At 41.8% G+C, this 26,663-nt stretch overlaps 1 protein-coding gene across 2 annotated transcripts; it reads left to right on the top strand.

Annotated features, from left to right (window-relative positions):
- The first annotated feature begins 7,056 nt into the window (after window positions 1-7,056).
- sall1a (spalt-like transcription factor 1a) lies at window positions 7,057-21,773 on the top strand. 2 transcript variants are annotated; one of them, XM_046345647.1, is made up of 3 exons: window positions 7,057-7,903; window positions 14,908-18,653; window positions 20,030-21,773. In XM_046345647.1, exons 1-3 carry the CDS (start codon window positions 7,831-7,833, stop codon window positions 20,468-20,470), a joined length of 4,260 nt encoding a protein of 1,419 aa, XP_046201603.1. In that variant the 5' UTR covers window positions 7,057-7,830; the 3' UTR covers window positions 20,471-21,773. The 2 variants fall into 2 exon arrangements, with proteins under 2 accessions (XP_046201603.1, XP_046201604.1); XM_046345648.1 differs by lacking the exon at window positions 7,057-7,903 and adding an exon at window positions 11,267-11,411.
- Window positions 21,774-26,663: the final 4,890 nt, after the last annotated feature.

Here is a 26,663-nt window from a genome sequence, read left to right on the forward strand (position 1 = left end):
AACCTCTTTGAAAAGAGACCTGTGTGAGTGTACTTGTGTGCATGTGCGTATGTCGTTGTTGTTGTAAGAGAAGGTTTTTGGTTTTCAGACATTAGAGTGAGACAGAATTAACGTAGCTAGCTATGACATCATAAAAGGGGAGGGTGAATCACCCTGGTCATGAAAAGGTAAGAAGATCCACGCTATGCTCTTTTACAGACACTGAGGGGAATCGAAGCAACACAGACAGACAAGACAGCCAGGCCAAAAAGCTGGGAGGTGACTCAGATTAGAGGGCAGAGAGAGTCTGCAGACTGCAGCTCTGCTCTGTCTGACACACTGCCTGAGTAGGGCTGAGGAGCGAGAGAGAGAACGAGAGGCAGAACAAGTTGGGGGAGAGAGAGACACTGGGAGAGAGTGAAAGAGTGAGGAAGAGAGGTGGAGAGAGAGAGAGAGTGGGTGAGAGAGAGATGGCACTGCTGTAGCGTCACTGAATAAACTCACACATCCCTCTAGCTAGTGAGTGTGGTAGTCATTGGGAAAGAGAGGGAGCTCTCTGAAGTCCCACATCCGACTGTGCTTCAGCTAGTGGGCTAAATGAGTATGACACATTAACCCCTGGGCATCTTTTCCTTCTCTCACAGTGCCAAATACAGAAATACTGTAGACATGATGAGGAATGAAATGCTCAATTCTAATCATAACACATTTTCCTGAATGCGTTTGTCAGAGATGATCTACCAGCAGAGTTGGGGTCAGTTCCATTTCAATTGTAATTTTTTGTTTACTTCCTGAATTGACTGAATTGAAATGGAATTGACCCCAACCTTGTCTGCTTGTTGTTATTGCTCTGCAGACATTTCCTTAGTGTAGTCTACACTCAGTGCTTTACGGCGTGGTCCCTATGAAATAAAATAACAGACGGATTTACAAAGAAGGACCTCTACTACTCCTCACTTTACTTTTCCAGACAGTGACACATTTCAACCACCATGACCTCAGTTCAGTATAATGTGTGTTTGTGCTTGTTTTAAAGAACAATTAAAATGGAAAGGCTTTCAAAATAAGGCATGATTTTCTTTATAGGGGCAGAGGGAAGCATGAATGATGTAGAGAACATCTTGAAATACTCATCTGATATATCTCACGCCACTTTGGCCCAGCATGGAGATAGCATGGCAACTGTTGTCCACCCAAGTAAATTGGGATCATTATGCCAACCACGAGAAAGAACACTCTGAACCTGAAATACTGTAATACTTTAATACTGTTAAACATTATTGCAATGGCCAACAAATTACAGTACAGCTTTAAGATGACACCATATGAACTAGAATAAGAACACAATTGAAGACAGGGCAAAATTATGTGGCGGAAGATTTGCAGTTCTCTTTGTTGCTATTTTTTGTGTGTGATGTACTTACAGTAATGTTAAAGCCTCATACCTCATAGGACCCTCAAACCTCATAACTCCTCAAGGTGTCTAAAGTAAATGTACTGAAGGCAGCTATCTGTCACAGATATACAGTAGTCCCCGGGTGTACCACTACACCAGCTCTACTTCCCCAGGAGTGCCAGGCAGGGGGGGGGATTGTGTAGTGGTACACCCGACCTCCCCTGCCATCCCTCTCCTTCGGCTCCAGGCAAGTCAGGGACAAGCGTGAGATCAATAGCCCCTGTTTGCCCGCAGCATCTCCATTTCTCAGCCGGGACACTGATGCTAACTATCAATAGCAAAAAGGGTCTGTTTGAGACAGAGTTAAAGCGCTGGCCAACCAGCATGGCTGTCTGACAGTGGCTGATAAACATCTTGTGACCAGGACTGCTACAAATAAACCACTTGATATGTTTGAACTTTTCAGGGTTATTTATTACGAGGATGGTATGGTTTTCGTGGTGTTCTCTAACTCGCTCGCTCTCCCTCCATTTTGTTACCTGCATGCATGGCCTTTTGTGGGGTAGTAAGTTACACTGCCTGTCTGGTTGGTTCACCCGAAGAAACGCCATGTTTAATGTTCGCGAGTGTATGTGGTGTTGTAGGGATCATTTCAAGTGTAATTTAGATTTTTTTCTTCTAGGGTCTTAAAAATACATAAACACTCAGCTTTTTTGGTGATGTCTGTGATTTCTTCAAGATGTTTAAAGTGTTTTGTCCTCCTCTAACTCCCATGTCTGAAGGGATGTGTGTCCGTGTAATTCTGACTCCAGTGAAACATTTAACAAACTAAGCATCTCTGTTTCCAAATATAATTTGTCAAAGTCATATGAAAGCAGAATCTGTTTTAAAAGAATATGAAAGATTCCGGAATAAGAATCTTGGTGGTATTCAGAGTGTCAAGGTGTTTATCATTATTCCAACTCAAGCGAGTGGGTTTCATCAAATACAATCAAGTGAATTTGTATCATAACTATGGAGAGTATTTGATGATTGTATCTCTGGGAATGACTGTTTATCTATTGAGAAAACACTCTGGGTCTCTTCGGGGTTTGGTTGAACTAATGAGAAACAGACATTGAGGTCCAGTGTATGGATTTTACACAAATACTTTAAAAAATCAAATATCTACTATCCTAAATGTATTTATCGCATAAGATTGTTAAATAGAGCAAAACCCACTTATCAAGTGTTGAGCACACAAATACCACTTCCTGCAAAATAACACACAACACCCTGTGTGTGCAACAATACTCTAAATCTTACTTCAATCAAAAGAGGCAAATAATTCCATTCAAATAGCCTTATACATATGTTTTATTAAACCCAACCTGGGATTTGAGCATGTATGAACAATTTGACAAACCCCAACCCACAGTGTCCTGTTTTCTGGTGCTGAAAGGAGCTCTCACTCCCCCACTAACATCCTGAAGCCTGTATGTATACTCTAGCTAAGTGTCTCGTGGCTGTAAATACAAGATCAACTGTTGGCTCTCTGCTCTCACACCTCACTTCTAGGTCAGATACTTATTAATCTACCCACAGCTCTCAGCACTAGTACCTGGACAACAGCTCACCTGACAACACACACACACAAAATGGAGAAACAGGGTGCTGGAGAGTGATGACCTCTGGCACCACTGTGACACTTGTGAATGTTTGCTTGTTTTGCTTTTTCAAACAAGCCAGACCTGAAAGGAGAGACTTTAACTCCAACTAAGGTCATGTAAATACAAACAAGTTCCTATTGATATGGAGTAATGCTCCAGGAAGTTGTGGAGGGCAACAATGGGGAGACACAATCTGTGGGACAAGTGTAGCAGGGCTGCTAGAGGACAATAGAAGAGGCCTGATCTCTTAATTCATGGACATCATTCTCTGCAGCATGAGGCAGGCACTGAATTTTAATGCAGACAATTTTTCAAAGGTTTCCCTGCAAAATGGCACATTGTGTTGTCTTATATAGAGATTTAAACACGGGAGAATTTGACAGAAAATATGATTGTATTTTTATTTTTAATTAAGTGGGTTGTCAGTTATTTTGCTGTTATTGCTGATGGAAACTTGATACATCACAAAAATCAAGATGATTGACAGGATGTTAAGCTACTTATGAATAAATGTCAGAATATTATTTTGTCAACGTATGTATTTAAACAATTTTAACAACGAAGGACATAATATAATATGTAATATCCACAGTTATGTTATGTTGGGGGTTTTGTATCGAATAGTTATAGTTGTATAATACTCTAAACCTTTAGAAGTAACATAGGTCTACTTTAAATTCTAGAAGGTTAGCACATGGAAAATAAATTACTATGGCTTTGTGTAGCAGGCTGGTCTCTGCATGAAATCCCTTTAATCAAGACTTTAATCCGCATTAAGGATGGCAGTGTCATGAATGAGGCCATCCTCTGCTTGTCCAGTATTCATCTTGATCATGATTATTGTGAAATGCTTGCGTTTGAAATTAAAACACGAACTAATTTATTATATCGTTTTAGGCCTACCATGGTGTGCATGTCATGTAAAGCACAGAAACTCAACTGAAATGTAAACATTATAGTAAAACAATATTCATGTTTTCAGCTGAGTATTGTCTTGTCCCATGTCAGTTGATTATGTGTTATTTGCTCGTTTATCTCCTATTGAAAGCCTTCTTTATCCTCATGAGGCGCACAAGTGACTCCGAACAAATACAGGATCTTAAAATAGTCCGGTGTTCTTCAACTGTTCGCATGTAAATTAGGCCGATACAACATAGGCCTACTGGGTAAGTAAATGCCTTGAGGAGTGAAATGAGCGGTAGCCTATACCCGGAAGACTACAGAGCTTTATCCGTTTTTTTTAAAGATTGAAAATCCTCATAAATGTATCCGTGAAACAACTTGTCTAGTAACTTTACATTAATGAAATAATTTCGAGCTGTTTAGAGATTTTATTATTCTGTTTTAGCCTCCAGCCCACTAATGCATCTGACCTAGTTCAAAGTGTGATCCAACTAGTTGTAATTCTTTGGGCATCGTGTTTAGAAACCGACAGAACTGTGTGTGAATACTACATGTTGAATGCGGTGTTACACAAAAGCCCTCTATTACAGAGAGCGCGCGGGGGGGGTGATATTCGCAAGAGACTGATCTATGGGATCCACCAACAACACAGGTCTCGGGGTGCGGTGGAAATGCCCATTTTGCTTATGATATTCAATTATGCGGTCAAACGCTCTGTGTTTTCTGAGCAATGATCAATTATCGGATGTCAGTGATAATAGTGAATGATGGTCCCACGCATCCCCCACTCTTATATGCTGCGTATCGATCGCGCGTGACAGAGAGAGTGAGCGCGCACTGAGTATGTGTGCGCAAAATACAGCGTCAGTCACTTTTCCTGCGTTGCAAAAATATTCTCCCAAACTCAAGAGAATAAATACTTGTTTCTTGAGTGAAACAACTAACATTTAATTTTTAATTGACTCAATCTTAATGTATACGCTATGTCTTACTCTAGTAGTACCCGCTTTATGAATATGATATAATTGATAATAATTTTGACATATTTTCATTTATATGCGAGAGATGTCCACCTAAACATTTGTTTCCAGTGCTGCCAATTAATTGCCCCTCTCAATGTGGGTGGGAGTGAGTTTCGGACAGCTTTTATTTAACCCCTACCCCCATCCCTCGCTTTCATTCCTCCACTTATTTCAATTCAGACCCCCAAAATTCTTGTTGATTTGTGTCATTCATCCCGTGATTGTTAACACAGTATAGTCCGACCGTCTGGGGTGAATCTCATTTAAAATGTCTCTCGCTCGGTTGGGCTGCAAATCACCCTGTTTACAATCTCACACCAACACTCACATCAATTAACTGCCCATTGATTTTTCAGCCTGGGACATTACAATATTGCAGACCTATTTTCTTGCGCCTCTTAGTTTTATCTCCGATATAATTATCAGCAAAGTTTCTTGCCCATGGGTATCAATACGAGTAGGCATATTATTACCCTGTATGACATATAGGTATATTTATATATACATATATTTTTCTTATCATCTCTGTATGAATAGGCTTTATTTTTGTTGCATTATTTTATTCCTTGTTGTCTTATTTGTACCTTTTGAGATATTGAGGGATTGTAAACATAAAACTTTATTCTTTAGACTATACTGTAAATGGCACTTCCAATATGAAAATATATAAAACAATATTTCAATTTTATAAAAATGTGAAAATAGATATTACTTTTGATATTCTGTACTTTTGATATTGATATTCTGTATTGACATATCAGTGTCCGCCAAAAACACAAGTAGCTATCGACAATATTTTTTCCCTGTCCCTTCCTCGGCCATTAATAAGTAAATAGGACTCGTCCTAAAAGATAGCTGAAACAAGAGAGGACTAGAGGACTAGCCTGCAGCAGCTCTTTAAATATTCAGTGAAAAATAATGGCATCCAAGCCATCACCTATAGTAACATTATTATCTTCATTTCTCAAAATCAGCCCGACTGATAGCTTCGTTTATCTTTTCCGCACAATAAATCTACTAGACACAGAGCAGCTCCTATGGGAACTCCTGCTCTCTTCAAACATTCCCAAGGATGACTCCAGGAGTCATCACGAATAGTGTATAATTTTAGAACTATGATTCTTAGAATTGTAATATTATTATTTGTATTATTATTATAAAACAATTACTAACGTACATACAATAGGTTATAAAAATTGAGTTTGCTATTGGCTTCATATATTCAAAGCAATGGGTTACAATTAAATTATATTAATCAAGACTTATTAGTTCTCTATGTTGAACAAGTATACAATTATCGTTGTGTTTGGAGCAAAGATCAACGTCTATTCAGTGTAACCTCTATAGTTTTAAATTTATATTATTCTACTATTATTATTCTCTTTAAATCCACTTATTGAATAGCAACTGCTTTTGTCTTGCATTACAACTGCGCAATAAGGTTCTCATTTTTGTTACAGAACTGATGAAATTATAAACTTGACGTACAGCAAAATAAACATACACAGGCTACCCGTGACATGCTGGGCTACTGTAGGCTACAATTTGGACAAGACGCTGATTGTAGCAAGTTTCCCTAAACAATCCAATCAACGTATGAAATGAAAACAACTCAATGTTTCAATGACGCGCAAGTTCGTGAAATGTATGCATGATGTGCTGAAGTAGCCTATGTATAGTAAACATCTATAAACAACACAAACATGTCCATGCCTTCGAAACAGAATCATACACTCTTTACTGTTACCCTCTACTGGTCAGTCACTCGCTCACGCTCACACACACACACACACTCACACACACACACACACACACACACACACACACACACACACACACACACACACACACACACACACACACACACACACACACACACACACACACACACACACACACACACACACACACACACACACACACACACACTCGCTCGCGAACCATGCGTATGAGAGGGAGCGAAAGAGAGAGAGAGAGGTGAGCGAGAGATTGCACCTCCAACGGCTTATGATAGAGTAGCCCAGTGACCAATCACATCATAGGTGGGCTGGGCTCCACATTTCTCACAGTCCTACATGGGCCCTTAAAGTTTGTTTGTTCGCGGAATGCGGTGTGTGATGAAAACGTGTTACTAACCCCGTTCGGCGATAATCAAATGAATCTGATTGGGATATTCGATACATATCTTGGACTTCCAAGACACCTACAATGTCATTACGCACGAGACTCCTATAGTCGATCTACGTTTTCCTCGCTGCATTGAGGCACCACTAACCAACGATTAGGTATCAGTGTTTCAACATACAAGATCTGAATTACAGCGACCTCAATGCAAATCTGAAAGGAGGATATGCACAGCAACAGCGACCAGAGTTGTGGAAAGTATTTGTATGTGAGATCACGGAGGTTTCACGGTGAGCGTCTCGTCAGTTCAAATTGACCTAACTCTGCTTGGTTTGATCGCTGCTTAGTCAATAGGAAAGATACCGTTCGGCGAATGGACTGAAGACTCTGACATTCCACTAGTAGCCAAGATAAGCTTTACGTAGCTACCAGCTGGTTGCTAAGAAGGGTTAAACTGTATCTAAAGGGAGTTGGAAAACCCAGCCTTTTCTTCCACACGGATCAACTCATTGGGTGGGAGCTGAGAGAGAGACAAGAGTCCCCAGCAAATCAGGACCTAATTGATTAAAGAGACTTAATTTGAATAGGGGGCTGGCGAGGTGCCAATAGCCTTTCAAGGAACCCCCGAATGATTAATCGCAAAGCATTATTGATAATCATAACAGGACACATGCGCGGTGGATGGGCTCGATTTTCGTAATTTTGAGCAGATTTTTTAGTAATTTTTCATTCTTTCTTGGCTGATGTGTGAGCCAGCATGTCGCGGAGGAAACAAGCAAAGCCGCAACATTTCCAATCGGACCCTCATCTGGCTTTATCCGAGCACAATGGTAAGTTCTGGCAATGGATCGCTGTTATCCACGCTACTATCTTTTAATATCTGCTTTTCAGATGTTTTGTCGTTTTAGGATTGTTTCTTTTTGGATAGGACGTCTTCCCCCTTTTCGAAGTTAGATTGTTTTAAATGAATCCATGCAATTTACTGTCTCAATCATTTTATGATAACTAGACACATTTGCTGTGTGTATAGGCTATCTACTTTATGATCTAACTATGCCTTTTCTATATATCGCTCTAAGACACAGTCAAATACTTTTATTCTTGAAAATATCATATTATTGCGTTTTGTTGTTCATATAACTTTAGAATAAAACTTAGTTACAAAATATAACCACTTAGAAGTGCATGCGTTATAGTCTTGTTATTAGGCTGCTTAGCCTACTTTTACCTCGACATAGGCTTCTATGTAGCCTACACTTTTAGAATTCACTTTTTAGAACACTTTGTGTGGTAGGCTACAAAGATTGATTTTTTAATCAACATTTTTGTCTTACACACTTTGAAGCAAGTTTCCTCTATTGCTGCTGCAAGCAAAGTTGCTGCAGCGAAAGGCTCGTTTACGTTTCTGCTTTTGTAGTCGACTTAGTTTCACTCCAATCGTTGCCTAACCTACTCTATACACGGACAAGTACTGGTGCGTAGACATAACCAGTATTTTCTTAAATGTTTTCCCTCTATTTTGGGTTTAGGCCTATATAGAATATAAATAATAATTTGCATACTCGCATAACGTTTCTACTGTTTCTGACTGCCCTATACATAGGCTAGTCTACAAAGTCGGTATTTCTCAGCCAAGCCTTGGCTTGTTTCAAATCAAATGATAAGAAAATATAAACATTATTTGCTTACAATGAATACCTAATCGATTTTCAGTTTGTGGACATGGTGTGGTCTTAATTGTGGATGGTAATCATTCGTTTACAAATCATATGACTTTTAAACCACAATCTCAATGTGGTGCACGATGCAACAGAACACTGAAGCTATAATGGCCTTATAGGTATTATGTATATCATTATTTAATGTTAATACATTATAATAGTTTATGCTTAGCCGCATGCACACTTTTTGTTTACTTCCCACATTTCCCTTGTGTATATTCCTTAACCATAATTTTCAAGATATTTCAAAGGTGAAATGTTAGTATAGATGACATACTGCTTAAATATTCTCTCTCTTTCGCCCCCCCCCTCTCTCGCTCTCTCACATACACACAAACACACACTGAGAGAAAAGGAGCGAAAAATAAATAGTGAGGGACAGAGGCCTGTTATTTTACGAGATAAACAAGTTAACGTATCCCTACATTTTTCAAAAATATGTAAAGGATTTATGTTAATTTACTTTAACAAAAGCTCAGCACCAAATTACCTCACGTCATGAAAATGAGCTTGTATAAAGAACATGTCAAGTTGTGGTTGAGACCATCAAAAAGATGGCGACAGTGGTTGAATGAATTTTATTATGCAACTACCTTGGTTGCTTTTGGACCGCTTTGTCACCCTTGCGAGTTTCTACGACTCCGGAGTGACCAGCTGACCATCTCTGTTAAGTCCACCAACAGTCACGTTTCCTCTTATGCTGATACATTTGATAAAATGATGTTTTCCAACGAGACTTACAACAAGCTGGGCTTTAATTTTCTATTGCTAAGGATGTGCTTTAGACCTGCTGTGAAAACCAGGTTATGGAAGTATTTTCTATAGGCCTACAACACCCATAGCCATAACTTTCACCCTATAGTGTTTGTAAGGTAGTTTGATGCGGCAAAGTTTAAGTTTCACTATCTTAAAAATATCAAGCAATTTCCAGATGATTAAAATTGGTATATTCTATATTTCCTCAAACGTATAATTTACTGAAATATTTTTTTCCAAAATGGTTGAATGTTCATAGTGAAACGACTGCAAGTTTCGATCTAACATTTTAGAATTGTGGATGTATTTTAAAAGTCTCACATGTACAGTATATTTTAATGTTGCGCATTAGTTTATTCGTTTATATGAAAGTTAGATTAGGCTCTGTCTTTTTGCAGACTATATTGTCATTGCACTGGTACTTCCAAAGGAAATCATAAGCTCCTATCTCTGATACAGATTACATTTGACTTGTTTGTATTTACTGCTCTATAGTAGCCCATATTACACTAGTATTACTATTATTACTATTAATATATGTTTATTAGAAGTGTTTGCCATGACATAGCCTACAGAAAGGAAACTCTAGAGGCTCTTTAACTGACCCTATATGGCTGATTTTTCCATACACATTGTCTATGTATTTTCCTTCTGAGGAGTTGTATGGAAATATATTTTCCTTGAGACAGTCAATTTAGTTTGACTTATTTTTCATATATAACTAATCATGTTTTAAGCTCTTTCAGTGTGTGTACAGCTATGTTGTTTGCAGTATCCTTTACAAAATGCTAGCTGGAAATAAAGCTCTGTTTCACCCAACTTAAACCTTGCATAAGAAGCATTTACTGCTACCTAAGGTTGCATGATTTGGTTGGAACTAAGGATCAATGCAAAACATAGTCTATACCTAGAATCATACTTGTTTTTCCTTGACTGCTGCATTTTCCCTAAAATGTAATAAAGTAGTGAATAGTAACTTTAGTCATTCTCAGTCAGCAGACTGGTGCCTACTGAGTTTCACAATAAATAACCCAAATGCATCATGCATTAAACAAGCTGAAAATGCAATACCTGTAATTATGGGTTAGGTACATGGAAATGGGTTGATAATTCTAGAATGTGTGCTCATGACTGAGAGATCTCCTGTTTGAGTGGAACTGGAAAGTCCTCAAGAGTCTCTGTATGCAAAATAAAAAGAGGGAGGCTGACATTCCTAATACATTTTAAGGAGATGCTGAGGGCATTTTGCCACTGGATAGTTAGTGTATGAGGCTGAGAGTCAAGGCTGTCTGTCTCTCATCTCCTCCCTCCGAGAGAGCGAGAGAGAGAGTTCTCGGGTGGGATGTTCAGCTGTTTTAACCTTTGCCAGGGTCCCCCCCTGTGTCTCCCTGTGTGAAGTTGATGAGAGTTCAGGCTGCAGTGTGTTCTCCTGTACCTCGTCATTGACCCCGCTGATCAGAACCACAGGGGCCTAGCAGGGACTCTGTCCTCTATTTGTGATGGGGGGGAGTCTTATCTATGTGACCGCCATCCACTTCCACCCTGCAAGAGTAGCCCCCCCAGAGGGAGATCGGCAGGGCGGTTCTCGGCCCTTCGCACTGTTGTACCCCGCAAACAACAGGGATTCAGTTACTTGTCATTTTGCCAATGTTTATATAGTGGAAGGCTGAGATGTATCCCGGCTGAAGGACTTGCTTGCTTTTCTCCCTTCTCCTCCCCTTTAAGCTTTAATCATGTCACCAGGGCAGAGCTGCTAAGGCTGGGGCTTGGCCATCCGGGAAACGGCAGCTATAGTGGAACCCCATCTAGTGTTCACTGGGATGTTTCCAGTGAGGCAAGCAGTGTGAGGGCTGGAGAGGAGGTGGGTTAGCTCAGGCATGCATCAGGCATCAGACATCCTACTGAATTCACAAGTGTCAAGAGGCTTGAAGTCAGCGTCCCTACAAAGTAACGTAGGAACTCTCAAAAAGCTACTCTGTCATATTTTCTACTAATCCACATCTCTATACCACTTATTATTTACTCTCTTCTGTCCTTTGTATCAGAGGCTCTCTGTTTTGACATGTGTCTCTTCTGCCTCCCTGATGGCCTGTGCTCTGGTGACTCCTTGTAGCATGATGATGATGAGATTTAGCTGTTTTAGGACACACCGTTTTTATACAGAGTAACGCATTATTTCTATTCAGAGATAATCGTCAAGCTATTTTTTAAACATTGACTAATGTATGCACTGTTGCTGTAGACATTTGGGTGTTGTGTGCATTGTGGCTGTTCTCATTTAGGCTGCGCATTTGTTGGCGTTATTTTCATAGTATTTGTTTCTTTATTCATAAAGACATCAGATTAACAAAATACCATCTCTTTTTAAGTGCATGTCTACTTATGTAAACAGAGATGATTACATTTCAGTACATGATTATAGATTTACTTTCAAATACTCCATGTTTCTGAGATGCTTTAACTTCTTAATAGTCAAGGTGGTGGTATGGAAATAGCTTCTTGTGAAAGAGCACATTTGAGATGGAATAATTTGATTGTTTTAATTGGACCACTATTTGCTTTACAATCACTGAGTATTTATGAAGGAAGGGGGTGGGGTGTGCTGGGTGTTGAGAGTAACACACTTTGAGATTTAGAAAGTGAATTTACCCCTTGGTCGGTCAAATCCTAGCCTGTTACAAGTACGTTATTATTAGGGACATATATATTGTGGTTTCAGTGAATGTTATGAGAAGTTGATAACAGAGTTACATTTGGGCATATGCTCTTTGTTTTATTTTTCTCTGTGGTTTTGGATATAGTTATTTTGGTCGCTAAACATGATCATGTTTAGATAGAATCCACAATGTGATACAATCCACAATGTCCAGTTTCCATTCACTTGACGAATGAGAGAATGTTACATTTAAAGATAGTTATTACTGACTGCCTAACTAAATAAGTTATCCACAGGCCTCTGAAGAAACTTGAGCTAGTCACTTGTTCTTAGTGTTTTCATACAGATTCCATTGGACAGTTTAAACAAACCTTTGGATGTATGGAATCTTAAATCCTTTAAAAATATATATTTATGATATTTGGAAATAGTAGCTTGCGGCTTCAACATGTGTGTCATCACTACACTCCAGTGCACTTTAATCTAGTAAAAGAATAAGAATTAACACTATGAACTTGATGTTTACATTTTTGCTTTTATAGTGCATTTGTGTACTTTTTGTAAAAGTTTGCTCCTATAACCTCTAGGTACGTTCTTGAAGGGTGGTTCAAACGCTTTCATTTTGTTGACTTTGGATAGTTTTCTCACATTTTTGTTTAGCTACATTAGTGTTTCCTACAGCAGTGTATTCAGGACATTGTGTAAATTGATGTATTTCCTCTTACATAAAATCCACTTTCATTTGTTCACATGGTCAACCAATACCAAACAAAGCTACTCTTCCTTCCCACGAGGTAAATCAAACACATTGTTCATTACTGACTCTTTCAGGGGGGGCTGCATGGTTGATATTAAAAAGTTACCATTAAAGTTGGAGCAAGTCTTCTCCGTTTGCATGGTTAGAGTGGTGTGAGTCTGGGTTTTACTGTCATGGCAACTTTGCGTTATCTGATGTCCCAGAGCAGAGAAACATTGAGGGAGATAATCCCTGAATTAAACAGGATCTGCTTTGAGTTGGCCAAGATGAGCAGGCCAGGCCAGGCCAGGCCGTGCCGACGAGCCCGCCGCTCCCATGCTGTGTGAACAATGGGAAGCCATCCTGTCTCAGTGGGGAAGGGCCGCACTCATCTCTCTCTCTCTCTCTCTCTCTCTCTCTCTCTCTCTCTCTCTCTCTCTCTCTCTCTCTCTCTCTCTCTCTCTCTCTCTCTCTCTCTCTCTCTCTCTCTCTCTCTCTCTCTCTCTCTCTCTCTCTCTCTCTCTCTCTCTCTCTCTCTCTCTCTGGGTTTCATTTTTTAAATGAACCCTCCTCCCTTTCCACCCGTGATGAAAATGTAGATCGCCGGGGCCCACAATGAAAGGGATTCATAGAGAATTGCAATTTGTAAATCAACTTGTATGTTAAACAGTGAGATTTTGGTTTGACAAAAAGAAGATAGAATGAGGAAAGTCAGGAGCACAGCAGTGGCACAGGAGTGTTGACTCGCCTTTTGTTCTTTTCACACTGACCCCTGTGTTTGTTGAATGGAAATTGCATAACCAAGACCAGTTTCTATGCACATTTAAAAGACAATTATTCATTTAGCGTATTCTTATTGGCTGGTATTGAATTGCCTGTTGCTTAAACTGCTGTGGCCAGTTGCTTGGTTTTGGGCAGCAAAGCCATTCATTCTAATATATATGACAGCAGCTCCACTCATAGTTCTTGACACATTTTCTTGAGCCATTTGTAGTTACGTTTTTATTTTATTTTTCCCTATAAAGTGTATATATATATATATATATATATATATATATATATATATAGCACTGTGATACTTACACATTTATATCGCTACAAAGTTTTATACAAAGTTTTATACGTTATGTTTTACTCTTCATTTTATGTTAGGTACTATAATGTGTTTTATTTATTTTATTTTATGTAATTTATTAAATATACATAACATATTTATAAAAACATGTGTTATGTAAACATTACAGATATTTTAGTAAAAACAAAATGTATAATTCTTAGTGATATCAGTACAATAATGGCATATATAATTTTGCACTGTCTTTGTTGAGTATCCGAGTGGCCAGAGAGAACAATCTGGAATCCAAAGGTTCTGTTTATTGTGGCTGTCAGATTCCGATTGCAGCCTGACGGGATACAAATTAGCTTAGTGACAGGGATAACCTGTCCAAGATGCCTGTAGTCGAGTTGAAAATGAGCAAAGTTGACAGCAAATTGAAAGTCTAATAAGTCCTTCAAATGGTTGATTTGCGCTCAGTGGACATGTAGACATTGAGGAGTATGAAATATTGGAAATCAATGCTTCTCTATGAAATGTCATTAAGCCCCAATGTCCTCACTTCATAGTATTTTATATGTTGATGGATTATCAATAGAAATTATTACTTAAAAGATGGTTGGATTGATGAAACCAGATGTACATCTTCAAAGATCACTTATTATTGATTTCCATTATTTTCTTATCCTGTTTCTCAGAGCCACCACATTAAAAGGAGTCTTTTTCACTCTTTTTTTTGGTTTACTGCTGCTTTTTTGATGGTTGTTTTTCGTGAACGTATCAAGCGGATAAGTGTAAAACTGATTAATTTAAGATGAACAACAAAATAATATGAATAGATAAAGCTGCCTCTTCAGCTGCAAAACATTTCTAATCACTAATCCTCTGTTTCCTCCTCCTGTGTTTTTCAGGGGACACAGAAGAGCCCTGCTCGGAGGAAGACCCCCCCTGCAAGGAGTCAGATGCCCATGTCTGTAGCAGATGTTGTGCTGAGTTCTTTGAACTATCAGATCTTGAACAACACCAGAAGAATTGCACTAAGAATCAATTAGTTCTGATAGTGAATGAGAATCCTGCCTCTCCTTCCGGAAGCTTCTCGCCTGGCTCCCCTCCACATAATCCTGATGAGCAGATGAATGACATGGTTAATAACACTGATCAAGCAGAGTGCAGTGACCTTTTGGAGCATAACGCTCTCGACAAAGAAGAATCCATGGACTTCGACGTTTCTGGAATCAACGTTCATCCTGGTCACGACAATGATGGAGGCAGCAGCCACATGGAGGGAGGCAGTAACATCAACATGAACACGGACGAGGGTAATGACCACAGTTCCAGCAAGAACAGCTCCGGACCAGCACCGGGCCCCTCGTCAGTCTCTGCCCCCCAGCTACCTCCGCTTGGAAACCTGACTGACCTGGGGAGCATCTCTATGATCAACAGCAATGTCATCATCGAAAACCTGCAGAGCACCAAAGTGGCTGTGGCCCAGTTCACCCAGGAGACGCAGCGCTCCTCTGGGTCTGGGTCCGGGGGCCCCAGGGTGGCAGTGCCAGCCCTGATGGAGCAACTCCTGGGCCTGCAGCAGCAACAGATCCACCAGCTGCAGCTCATTGAACAGATCCGTCACCAGATCCTGCTACTGGCCTCCCAGTCCCCTGAAATGCAGGTGCCCCCCAGCATCTCCACACCAGGAGGCTCGTTGGGGCCGTCAGCCAACCCACTGACCACGCTCAGCTCCCATCTCTCACAGCAGCTGGCTGCAGCTGCGGGCTTAGCACAGAGCCTGGCCAGCCAGTCTGCCAGCATCAGCAGCCTGAAGCAGCTGGCTGAAAGGGCGCAGCTACCTCAGAGCAACAATCCCAGCAGCGGTGAATCATCTCAGAGCATCAGCTCACTGGGGTCGTCCACAGTCAACAACTCCCAGTCGTCCTCTGACAAGAGGCCAATACATGCGATCAGCAGCAACCTCCACTCTCAGCTCAGTAACCCATCACACACTAAGTCATCCATGCCAGCCTTTGGGATAGGTAGCCTGTTGAACCCTGTAACTAATCCACATCTACCTCAGCCCCCATCTGGAAACCACCTGTTTTCCAGCTCCCTGCCCAGTATTGGCACCACAGTGGAGGACCTCAACTCTCTGGCTGCGCTGGCCCAGAGGAAAGGCAAGTCACCAACTTCATTTGAACCCAAGAGCAGCTCAGAGGAGGCGTTCTTCAAGCATAAGTGCAGATTTTGTGCCAAGGTGTTCGGGAGTGACAGTGCTTTGCAGATCCACCTGCGATCTCACACAGGTGAGAGGCCGTACAAGTGTAACATCTGTGGCAATCGCTTCTCCACCCGCGGTAACTTGAAGGTCCACTTCCAGCGTCATAAAGAGAAGTATCCACATGTTCAGATGAATCCATACCCTGTCCCCGAGCATTTAGACAATATTCCAACGAGCACCGGCATTCCATATGGTATGTCAATGCCTCCAGAGAAGCCTGTGACCAGCTGGCTGGACAGCAAGCCTGTTCTCTCCACTCTGACCTCATCAGTGGGCATGCTGCTCCCACCAACCATACCCAGCCTGCCGCCATTCATTAAAAAAGAGGATCATTCGGTAGCCATAACCAGCCCCCCCATTTCGACAAAGACTGACTCCGGTCGTGACGCTGCTGAGCCATCAATGAAAAGCAACGACGGGTTGTCTGAAGAAGCTGCGACCCTGCCTACATCAAACGGGAAAACTGAAGAGGGCAGTCACTCGTCGAGCTTCATGGCGAGCGTGAGCTCTGAGTCTGAGCGCAACACAGAATACACAACCTCCAACAGCCCACCTATGATGACCAACCCTCTTATGCCCCTCATGTCTGAGCATTTCAAGGCTAAGTTCCCGTTCGGGGGCCTCTTGGACCCCCTCCAGGGGTCGGAGACCTCCAAGCTGCAGCAGCTGGTGGAGAACATCGACAGGAAGTTGACGGACCCCAATGAGTGTGTCATCTGCCACCGTGTGCTCAGCTGTCAGAGCGCTCTGAAAATGCACTACCGTACTCACACTGGAGAGAGGCCCTTCAAGTGTAAAGTGTGTGGCAGAGCCTTCACCACCAAAGGGAACCTGAAGACCCACTACACCGTCCACCGGGCCATGCCTCCACTCAGGGTCCATCACTCCTGCCCCATCTGCCAGAAGAAGTTCACCAATGCAGTGGTCCTGCAGCAGCACATCCGAATGCACATGGGAGGGCAGATCCCAAACACCCCACTGCCAGACAGCTACCCTGAGTCCATGGGCTCCGACACAGGCTCCTTTGATGAGAGGAACTTCGATGAGAACTTCGATGACCTGGACAACTTCTCTGATGATGATATGGAGGGGATGGAAGGAGTAGAAGGGATGGAAGATGGCCCTGACAGCAGCGTCCCAGACACCCCTAAGTCAGGTGACGCCTCCCAAGACAGCCTGTGCAATTCCCCCTCTCACCCCGAGATGGTCGTCCAGGACGGGCAGGAGAAAAATCATCATGCCCATCACAATGTCTACCACAATACCCACCATGATATTGACTATAGAATCCACCACAACAACCACCATAATAATCAGCTTAACAGCCACCATGACAATCAGCATCACAACCACCATAACCCCCACCAGAGGCTGGTAGAGGAGCTACAGGCCAGCAGAATGAAGGCCATGGGGAATGGAGGTTCAATGGAAGGGGACTGCCTAACTAACGACTCCTCATCCCTAGGTGGGGACATCGAGAGCCCGCGTGCCGGGAGTCCAGCAGTGTCAGAATCTACCTCTTCCATGCAGCCCCCATCCCCCACCAATGGGCACCCCCAACATCAACGTAAATCCCCCAGCTTGGAGGAAAGACAGGAGAGGCAGGAGAGACAGGAGAGGCACCAGAGGGCTATGTCCCTGGATCACATCAGTGCCAGCCTCATGCAGCATCACCCTTCTAGCATCGGGGCCCTGGACCTGACATCCTGCAACCCGTCTAAAGACCCACTGGGCATGCTCTTCCCATTCCGTGAGCGTGGCACGTTCAAGAACACGGCCTGTGACATCTGTGGGAAAACGTTTGCATGTCAGAGTGCCTTGGACATTCACTACCGAAGCCATACCAAAGAGAGACCGTTCATTTGCACAGCCTGTAACCGGGGCTTCTCGACCAAGGGCAACCTGAAGCAGCACATGCTCACCCACCAGATGAGGGACTTGCCCTCGCAGCTCTTCAAACCCTCTAACACCAGCCTCTCCTCCAGTCCGACCCCCTCCCTCCTCTCTGTGAACTCCCTGTCCTCCATGATCAAATCAGAGGTCAACGGCTTCCTCCATGGCCTCCATCACCACCAGGACCACCACAGGGACCACCACAGGGACCACCACAGGGATCACCACAGGGACCACCAGGAACGAGATCACCGTAAGGACATGCCCAGCAACATGCCCCATGGCCTGGTGACCACCTCGGCCTCTACATCCCCAGTGCTCTCGACCTCTGCCCCTCCACGCCGGACACCCAAGCAGCACTACTGCAACACTTGTGGGAAGACCTTCTCCTCCTCCAGCGCTCTGCAGATACATGAGAGGACCCACACTGGGGAGAAGCCCTTCGCCTGCCACATCTGTGGTCGGGCTTTCACCACCAAAGGAAATCTCAAGGTAATTGTAAGATTATAAACATTAGGAATGCAATGTTTAAAATACACACATATTCAATATCTCAGGGCAATTGTATATTTAAAAACATTATGAATGGAATTGGAAAATGTCCACATATTTATTAATGAATATCTATAGGAGGAGTATAAAAATCACCAGAATTTTGGTCCATAACTTTGAGCAACAAATTGAAGTGTGTTATGTCAGTGCCGTTCGGAGGCAGTAATGTTCTATAATTGATGAAAGAACCAGCTCAGCGGAAAGGTTGAATCACCCCATTAATATGATTATTGGGTAGAAACCTGAGAATGTGATCAGCAGAGCACAGCTGGGAATGGTTCAGTTAACAGCATTAACTACAGTAACCAGAGGCAACCATCCTCAGTTTTCCAGAGTTTACCCCTTGAAAATCCCAGAGTTTCCCTTTGATCAGTAGGAAAAGGCCCCTAAGAGATAAACAGGAAATGAAGGGCCAAATGTGATCACACCACTCAACTGTGAGAAATCAAGGGGGCGAAACGCAGAGAGGCGTAATATTTAGGAAGCATTGTCAAATGTATAACCAGATTGCAATTACTGGGTAATCAGCACCAGTTATAGTTTACACCCTTGATGATATAAAAAAACAATACCCTTATTATTTGTAGCACGATTTCACATTTAGCTGATGCTATGATTTTGTAGTGTGTTTTTATTAAAATAATGTGTAATTTCTAGCAAGTGATATTGTAAAATGTGTTATCTAGAGCACACATCTAACAATGTATTTTAAAATATCACTTGCTATAAATTATGCATTATTTGAATAAAAACACACTCTAGTCAACACAATCAGTTGTGTGTCTGACACCTCCATGTGTCTACATTGATTTAAAAAGAATAACATGAATTATCTGTAACAGTCATCCTTTCAGGATCAAAATAAGAAGAAAAATACATTGTCCTCGTTGGGAAAGGCCATAGCAGGGGTAAACATCAGATGTAATACTGGCCAGGTCAATGAGTGTGGGCACTGCAATTTGAACCAAAGCACAAGGGTCTCCCTCATGAGACGTTTGAATGAAGGTTTCAAATTAAATGCAGTATTTCATCCTAGCCATAATAAAATGGTTACACCATGCCCACGTCCCCACGCCGTTCACAGCTCACTGCACCAATCCTCCTGCTGCACCCAGGGTGCTGAACTCTTTTAATACTAACTTTCTGTCTTAGTAACATATGATGCCGTGGAAAACTATGTGCCTTTGTCGTGGCCAAGTTTGAAATATTTATAATTTGCGTCCTCTCTCTCTCTCTCTCTCTCTCTCTCTCTCTCTCTCTCTCTCTCTCTCTCTCTCTCTCTCTCTCTCTCTCTCTGTATCTGTTTCTCTCTCCAGGTTCATATGGGCACACACATGTGGAACAGCGCCCCTGCCAGACGCGGCCGCAGGCTCTCTGTAGACGGCTCCATGGCCTTCCTGGGCACCAACCCTGTCAAGTTCCCAGAGATCTTCCAGAAGGACATGGTGTCTAGGGTGGGCAACGGAGACCCGGCTAGCTTCTGGAACCAGTACGCTGCAGCCTTCTCCAACGGCCTGGCCATGAAGTCCAACGAGATCTCTGTCATCCAGAACGGAGGCCTGCCGTCTCTGTCGGGGAGCATGGGGAACGGGGGCAGCTCGCCCGTGGGCGGCCTCACAGGCAACCTGGAGAAGCTGCACAGTACAGAAACCAGTGCCGCACTGGCTGGGCTGGAGAAAATGGCCAATGCCGAGAACGGGACCCACTTCCGATTCACACGTTTCATGGAGGACAACAAAGAGATTGCCACCAACTAGATACTTTTCCCCTCTTATATGTACACACACACACACACACACACACACACACACACACACACACACACACACACACACACACACACACACACACACACACACACACACACACACACACACACACACACACACACACACACACACACACACACCCACACACATAGTGAGAGAAAAGAGAAAGAGAACAAGGCAAAGAATGACTTGGCTTTGGCTTGCCTTTGAAACATTACCAACATGAGTGTGAAGAGAACTTGCCTTTTTGTACAATGTACAACATGTTATAGTTTAAAGGAGCTTATTTATTAGTGATTATAACCTTGCTTGGAACCAAGTGGAAGCATTAACAGTTCATTGTTTTCTGTTCTACAGCCAGAATGGGTATGAGCTGAAAGTAAGCTGTTGAAACTTTAGCATATCTTTACCTTGGCATTAAGTTATTTTTGTCTGTAGTATATAGCTTTAACACAACTGTTGATGTTCATGTGATGCATTAGATCTGTAATAAGTGAAACAGAATGGCTGTAAATAATGTACACTGATCTACTCTAGATGGTCTAACAGATGTGTATTAACGTTCCCCCTTGAAAAGAATCATTGAGACTTCAGGCAAGGGACTATGATTACACTGTAGTCATTTGCTTATCAACCGCTGTTGATCTTTTATTTAAGGAAAATGCAAGCATTCAAGCATTTCAAGTGTATATTTAGAGTTACAGTAGGCCTAACCTGTTTTGTTCATTAATTTTATTATATATATTGTACTTTTTTCATTCTTCCATAGTTCCATTTTTTTCTTCTCGATCTTTTTTTTGTATTGCTTTTTTTGTGTAAAGTTTAACACAAAACAGTTGTGTTGTTAGAGGAGATGATGAATTCAGAGAGGTTCGCTTCCGTGTTTGAACTGAGAAGAGAGCCAATCATGTGGGTGGGATTCTCCTATAGGTCATCTGCTGGATTTCCACATTGCTGCTATGTCCTCAGCATCCTCATTGGCATCAAGTGCAACATATGTGTTGACGTCTATGTAAATAATGTGAGACGTTGGAACTAGAAAATCCATCACAACAAAATGTACATATAAAGCTCATAAGACAAAGTCCATCTTGGCTAGGGGACAAATGATAGTCTTTTTATAAATATAAATATATATTAGGTTTGACAACCTTCGGACTGTTACATGCACTTTCTTGGAAAGTTGGAAGATCTTTATGGGTCCAGTTTCTCTACACTTTAATACCTACTAACAACTAAGATACTGTCATTCTTTACTCTATTATTCAAATACATCCGTTTTCCAAAAGAAAACTATGAGTGTTTGTGTCTCTTCATTCTCTTCTGTTTCTTTCTGTTTTGTATGCTTTATGATTGGAGATAATGGTCGGTTTGGAATAATTGAAGGGTTTTCACTTTTAAATGTGGTCTTCTCATGTTATTTGAAGGAACATATATTTTTTTGTGTGGATTGAACTTTTAAATTTGAGTTCAAATAGGCATACATGCACTTATGAAATAATACTGTATCATGGATCTATAACACTTGTCAATGGTCAATTAATTTATCTCCCCTCTCATTTTCGACTGGCACTTGTTGTGAAGCAGCCTATTCTTTCTAAAGTAATTTAAAAGTGATTTGCATGATTGTGTCAAACAATCTGAGTTCGGATGTAGACGTAATCAATGAGGACACCAGGGTTGTGTTGATCGGTCATAAAAATGTATGCGATAGCAGAAGTCACATTTCTTAGTTCATCATTCCTGCTGTTGTCAGCCCTTTGAATCTTTAATTAAAGAATCGACCGGTCCGAAACCCCCTGTCTTTCATAGGCTTGATGTGATGGATTTAGAAGACTCATCGTGTCACTGTCTAGGCCAGGGTAACTCTCTCTGTCGCTCATTTTACATTTTAATCCATGTTTCACCAGAGTGAAATTAGATACGAAGTGAATGGAAAGAATTGGCCTATGCCTATGCAGATTGCAGCCTGCGTTTCGTTCAAAATTAAAAAAATATTAATCATTATATTCTTGATGGCCAGAATAGGCCTAATAAATTACATCAAAGTGAACAACAACATTCTAAAACTGTCGCTAAATTAGACAATTTAGGCGTACCATGTGTCATAGCGCATAGTATTTGAATATTTGATGATAGAAAATAGTAACTTTTGATTTGAGCTAGTGTGCTAAGACAGGCTGCATTGTTCATTTCTGTGTAACGCCTCACAAAACTAGAGCAGGGGACATATCGCCAGAAAGACCACGTGGACAGTTGATGGAACGGCTGATGACATTAGAAGCATATTTCCCCTTTTGCTTTTCAACAGCTGCATTTAATTTAACACACCATTGCACATCCTGCAATACAGGACCTGTTCATTTGAGATCAGCATCCTCTCTCCCTCGCCGCTCTCTCTCCCCCTCTTCGGGATTTTATAGCTGGCTAAATTCCCCAATATTTACAAGATATCGACGCTAAATGATCCTTGCAGAGAGCCCGGTGCGGGACCGACGATGAGATCCCCGCCCCCCGTGCCTTTTTTCCCTTTGACAGTCACATCTGGTCCCCTGATAGAGCGTTGTTTGTACAGTGCATCAACTTCCGGATTATTTTATTACAGAGTCGGAATAGCTGACTCCTTCCTCTGTTTATTGACTCAAAATTATACAAATGTGCTCTGATCTCGGAGCTCCGTGATTTGGTTTGTGAAAAGAAAACAAGAAAAATTAAGTGTAGGATAATATCGGATTTTTTTGTCTTTTAAATGTGACATTTATTGATATAGCAATTTATGATTATAGTTTGACTAATGATACCTCATATGCCCATTTAATCCGTCGTAGATTTAGCTCCATACACTTTGATGTAGAATGGAAGTTAATATTTCGTTTGTAACCTTAAAACTATGCAGGAAAAAAGTTTTTCTTTAGATTTATTAACACGAATTTCATAAATTATATTATACTATAACTATAGTTGGTTCAATCTCCATCCAGAAGCACCATATTAAACAATCTATAATAGTGAATTTAATAAACTATAATGAACTAATAATAATAACAGCAATAATAATAATGGTAAAATTGACATGACAAATAGAACAATTTGTTTAATTAATTTGTTTATTTCAAACATATTAAATAATGCATAATTATTAATTAAATATAATAGATTACATTTTTAAATGCATTTAATAGTGGATGGAAATTCTGGTTTTTATTTTAAGAGCTGGAATTACTTAAATTCAATCAAACTTGGAACGGGTGGAGCTTCAAACATGAGTTATATGTCTATATGCAATGTGTGGCTATAGTTCACTATATCACTGTTGTGCATGTAGGGGTAATGAAGTGTTTGATGTGATACAGTGTGCTTGTTTTCACTCAGCCTCAAGGTGGATAAACTACTCTGATTGCAGTAGGTTATAGTCTATGTTCTTGATGACAGTCCAAAGCTCTGAAATGTTGCAATGCACCAAGGGAAATGTGTTGAAATGTTGTTGTTTTTCTTCAGGAATATCTCCTTTTAATGTATATATCATTTTAATTCAGCTATTTAAAGAAAGATCAAATCTTCAGAGAGGCTTGAGAGCCAAGATACTAGGGAGCAAACCATCAATGATTGCTAATTACATAATCATAAAAAACAACCCAGCCTTAACTCAAGAGCCCGGCCAAGGATTTAGGAGAATGGAAAATGGTGGGATAAGCATATGGAGCAGCTCCCCTTGTGTGATCAAAGGAGAGAAAAGGGATGCAACAAGGAGAAATAATGAAATCGTTACATGCTTTTAGTTGTGTAACAAACCCTCAGTGAGTGGTCCTAGTGATGTGTGGTGGAGGAGGGCCTTTTTCCCCAGGCGTGCAGCAGGCAACAGCCCTACTAGGTTTGGTTAAGTATTGATTGAGCTGTGCAGCATTACAGAAACACTTGAATCTCAGGTGGCAGGAATGTGTAGAATTGATCTCTTCCACTGTGCCTCCCAGTAGTGGCTTTCTGCTTCACAACACAGCACCACAGGAAGACTGGGGTGAAACATGGTGAAACACAATCTCCACAGGCTGAGTGGGACTGCCCCTAGTCTGCCCATGTGGCTCTCTGACAGACAGGCTTTTGGCGTGTGTCTCCATGCCACCACCCAGTGTTATAGAATAAGATGAATAAACACTTTTTAATTCACACTCATGCACATAAGCATCTTCCATAATGTTCTTATAGAAGATGTAGATCTGTCTCGTTTCCACCACTACGGAAATTGATGTTTGTTTTGCAGCCTTTATAACATGCTGTTTTAGTGTTGTTGTCTAATGGACTCAACTGGTTTAAGGTGGTAATGTCTGAAGGGGAGGATGGGACACATTAGCAAAGTAACTTTACTGTCCTTTTAGTTTTAGTGTCTTTACAGTAAAGTCTGTGCTCTATAATTAGCAAATGTATAACTTGTCATTTGCTATCCTTTTTTGTTTTTGCAATTTTAGTTATGAAAGAATCAACAGCAAGGGAGTAAACACTTATTTAATTCTATAATCCATCAGACATATTTTATGGACTTGAACTCATGCAGTGTACCTTCCATACAGTCCCTACCCAACCTCCCAGTGAAATGTGGATTATGCTCCACAGACCTGTGTACTCCAAAGCCCCCCTTCTTCACTGTCCCGTCCTGGGCTGTCAGGCCTGCCGAGTCGATACAAACTGTAGCCTGGGGCCTGGTGGTGTGGAGAGCCTGGTATGGTGTGGAGCCGGGACTCCCCACTGAGTCTCTGGCCTGGCTCTGGGTGATCTAAGACCTGCTGAGAACAATGGTGAGCCACGCTGAGCCACACTCCATGGCCCCAAGACACACGACCACCGAGCCACACTTGCACCACAGCCTACACCTGTCAATCAATACCAGCCAGGTGACAGGCCTGCAGCTAGGGGCCTCTAAAAGGAGCTTCAAAGAGTGACTCTGAAGTGAGTGTCAAGTTTCAGGTCTTTTTTATCATATGTAATACACACTTTAAAAATTAATTGGAAATCATACTCATCATTGTGTGAACAGATTCGTGAATAAAACAAAATAAAAATGTACATATTCTCTATGACTATCAGCTCATTAGAGTATGCTTTCAAATCTCTTCTCGTCTCCTCTTCAGCTCCAGTATGTCTCCCCCTCTCTTCTCCTCTTCAGCTCTAGTATGTCTCCCCCTCTCTTCTCCTCTTATATATGCCATTTGGCAGACGCTTTTATCCAAAGCGACTTACAGTCATGTGTGCATACATTCTACGTATGGGTGGTCCCGGGGATCGAACCCACTACCCTGGCTTTACAAGCGCCATGCTCTACCAACTGAGCTACAGAAGGACCTCTCTTCTCTTCTCCTCTTCAGCTCCAGTATGTCTCCAGTATGTCTCCCCCTCTCAGCTCCAGTATGTCTCCCCTCTCTTCTCCTCTTCAGCTCCAGTATGTCTCCCCCTCTCTTCTCCTCTTCAGCTCCAGTATGTCTCCCCCTCTCTTCTCCTCTTCAGCTCCAGTATGTCTCCCCCTCTCTTCTCCTCTTCAGCTCCAGTATGCCTCCCCTCTCTTCTCCTCTTCAGCTCCAGTATGTCTCCCCCTCTCTTCTCCTCTTCAGCTCCAGTATGTCTCCCCCTCTCTTCTCCTCTTCAGCTCCAGTATGTCTCCCCCTCTCTTCTCCTCTTCAGCTCCAGTATGTCTCCCCCTCTCTTCTCCTCTTCAGTTCCAGTATCAAATCAAATCAAATCAAATCAAATTTATTTATATAGCCCTTCGTACATCAGCTGATATCTCAAAGTGCTGTACAGAAACCCAGCCTAAAACCCCAAACAGCAAACAATGCAGGTGTAAAAGCACGGTGGCTAGGAAAAACTCCCTAGAAAGGCCAAAACCTAGGAAGAAACCTAGAGAGGAACCGGGCTATGTGGGGTGGCCAGTCCTCTTCTGGCTGTGCCGGGTAGAGATTATAACAGAACATGACCAAGATGTTCAAATGTTCATAAATGACCAGCATGGTCAAATAATAATAAGGCAGAACAGTTGAAACTGGAGCAGCAGCACAGTCAGGTGGACTGGGGACAGCAAGGAGCCATCATGTCAGGTAGTCCTGGGGCACGGTCCTAGGGCTCAGGTCCTCCGAGAGAGAGAAAGAAAGAGAGAATTGGAGAGAGCATATGTGGGGTGGCCAGTCCTCTTCTG

The sequence above is a fragment of the Oncorhynchus gorbuscha genome, linkage group LG04 (assembly GCF_021184085.1).
Source record: "Oncorhynchus gorbuscha isolate QuinsamMale2020 ecotype Even-year linkage group LG04, OgorEven_v1.0, whole genome shotgun sequence".
Classification (NCBI taxonomy): Eukaryota; Metazoa; Chordata; class Actinopteri; order Salmoniformes; family Salmonidae; genus Oncorhynchus; species Oncorhynchus gorbuscha.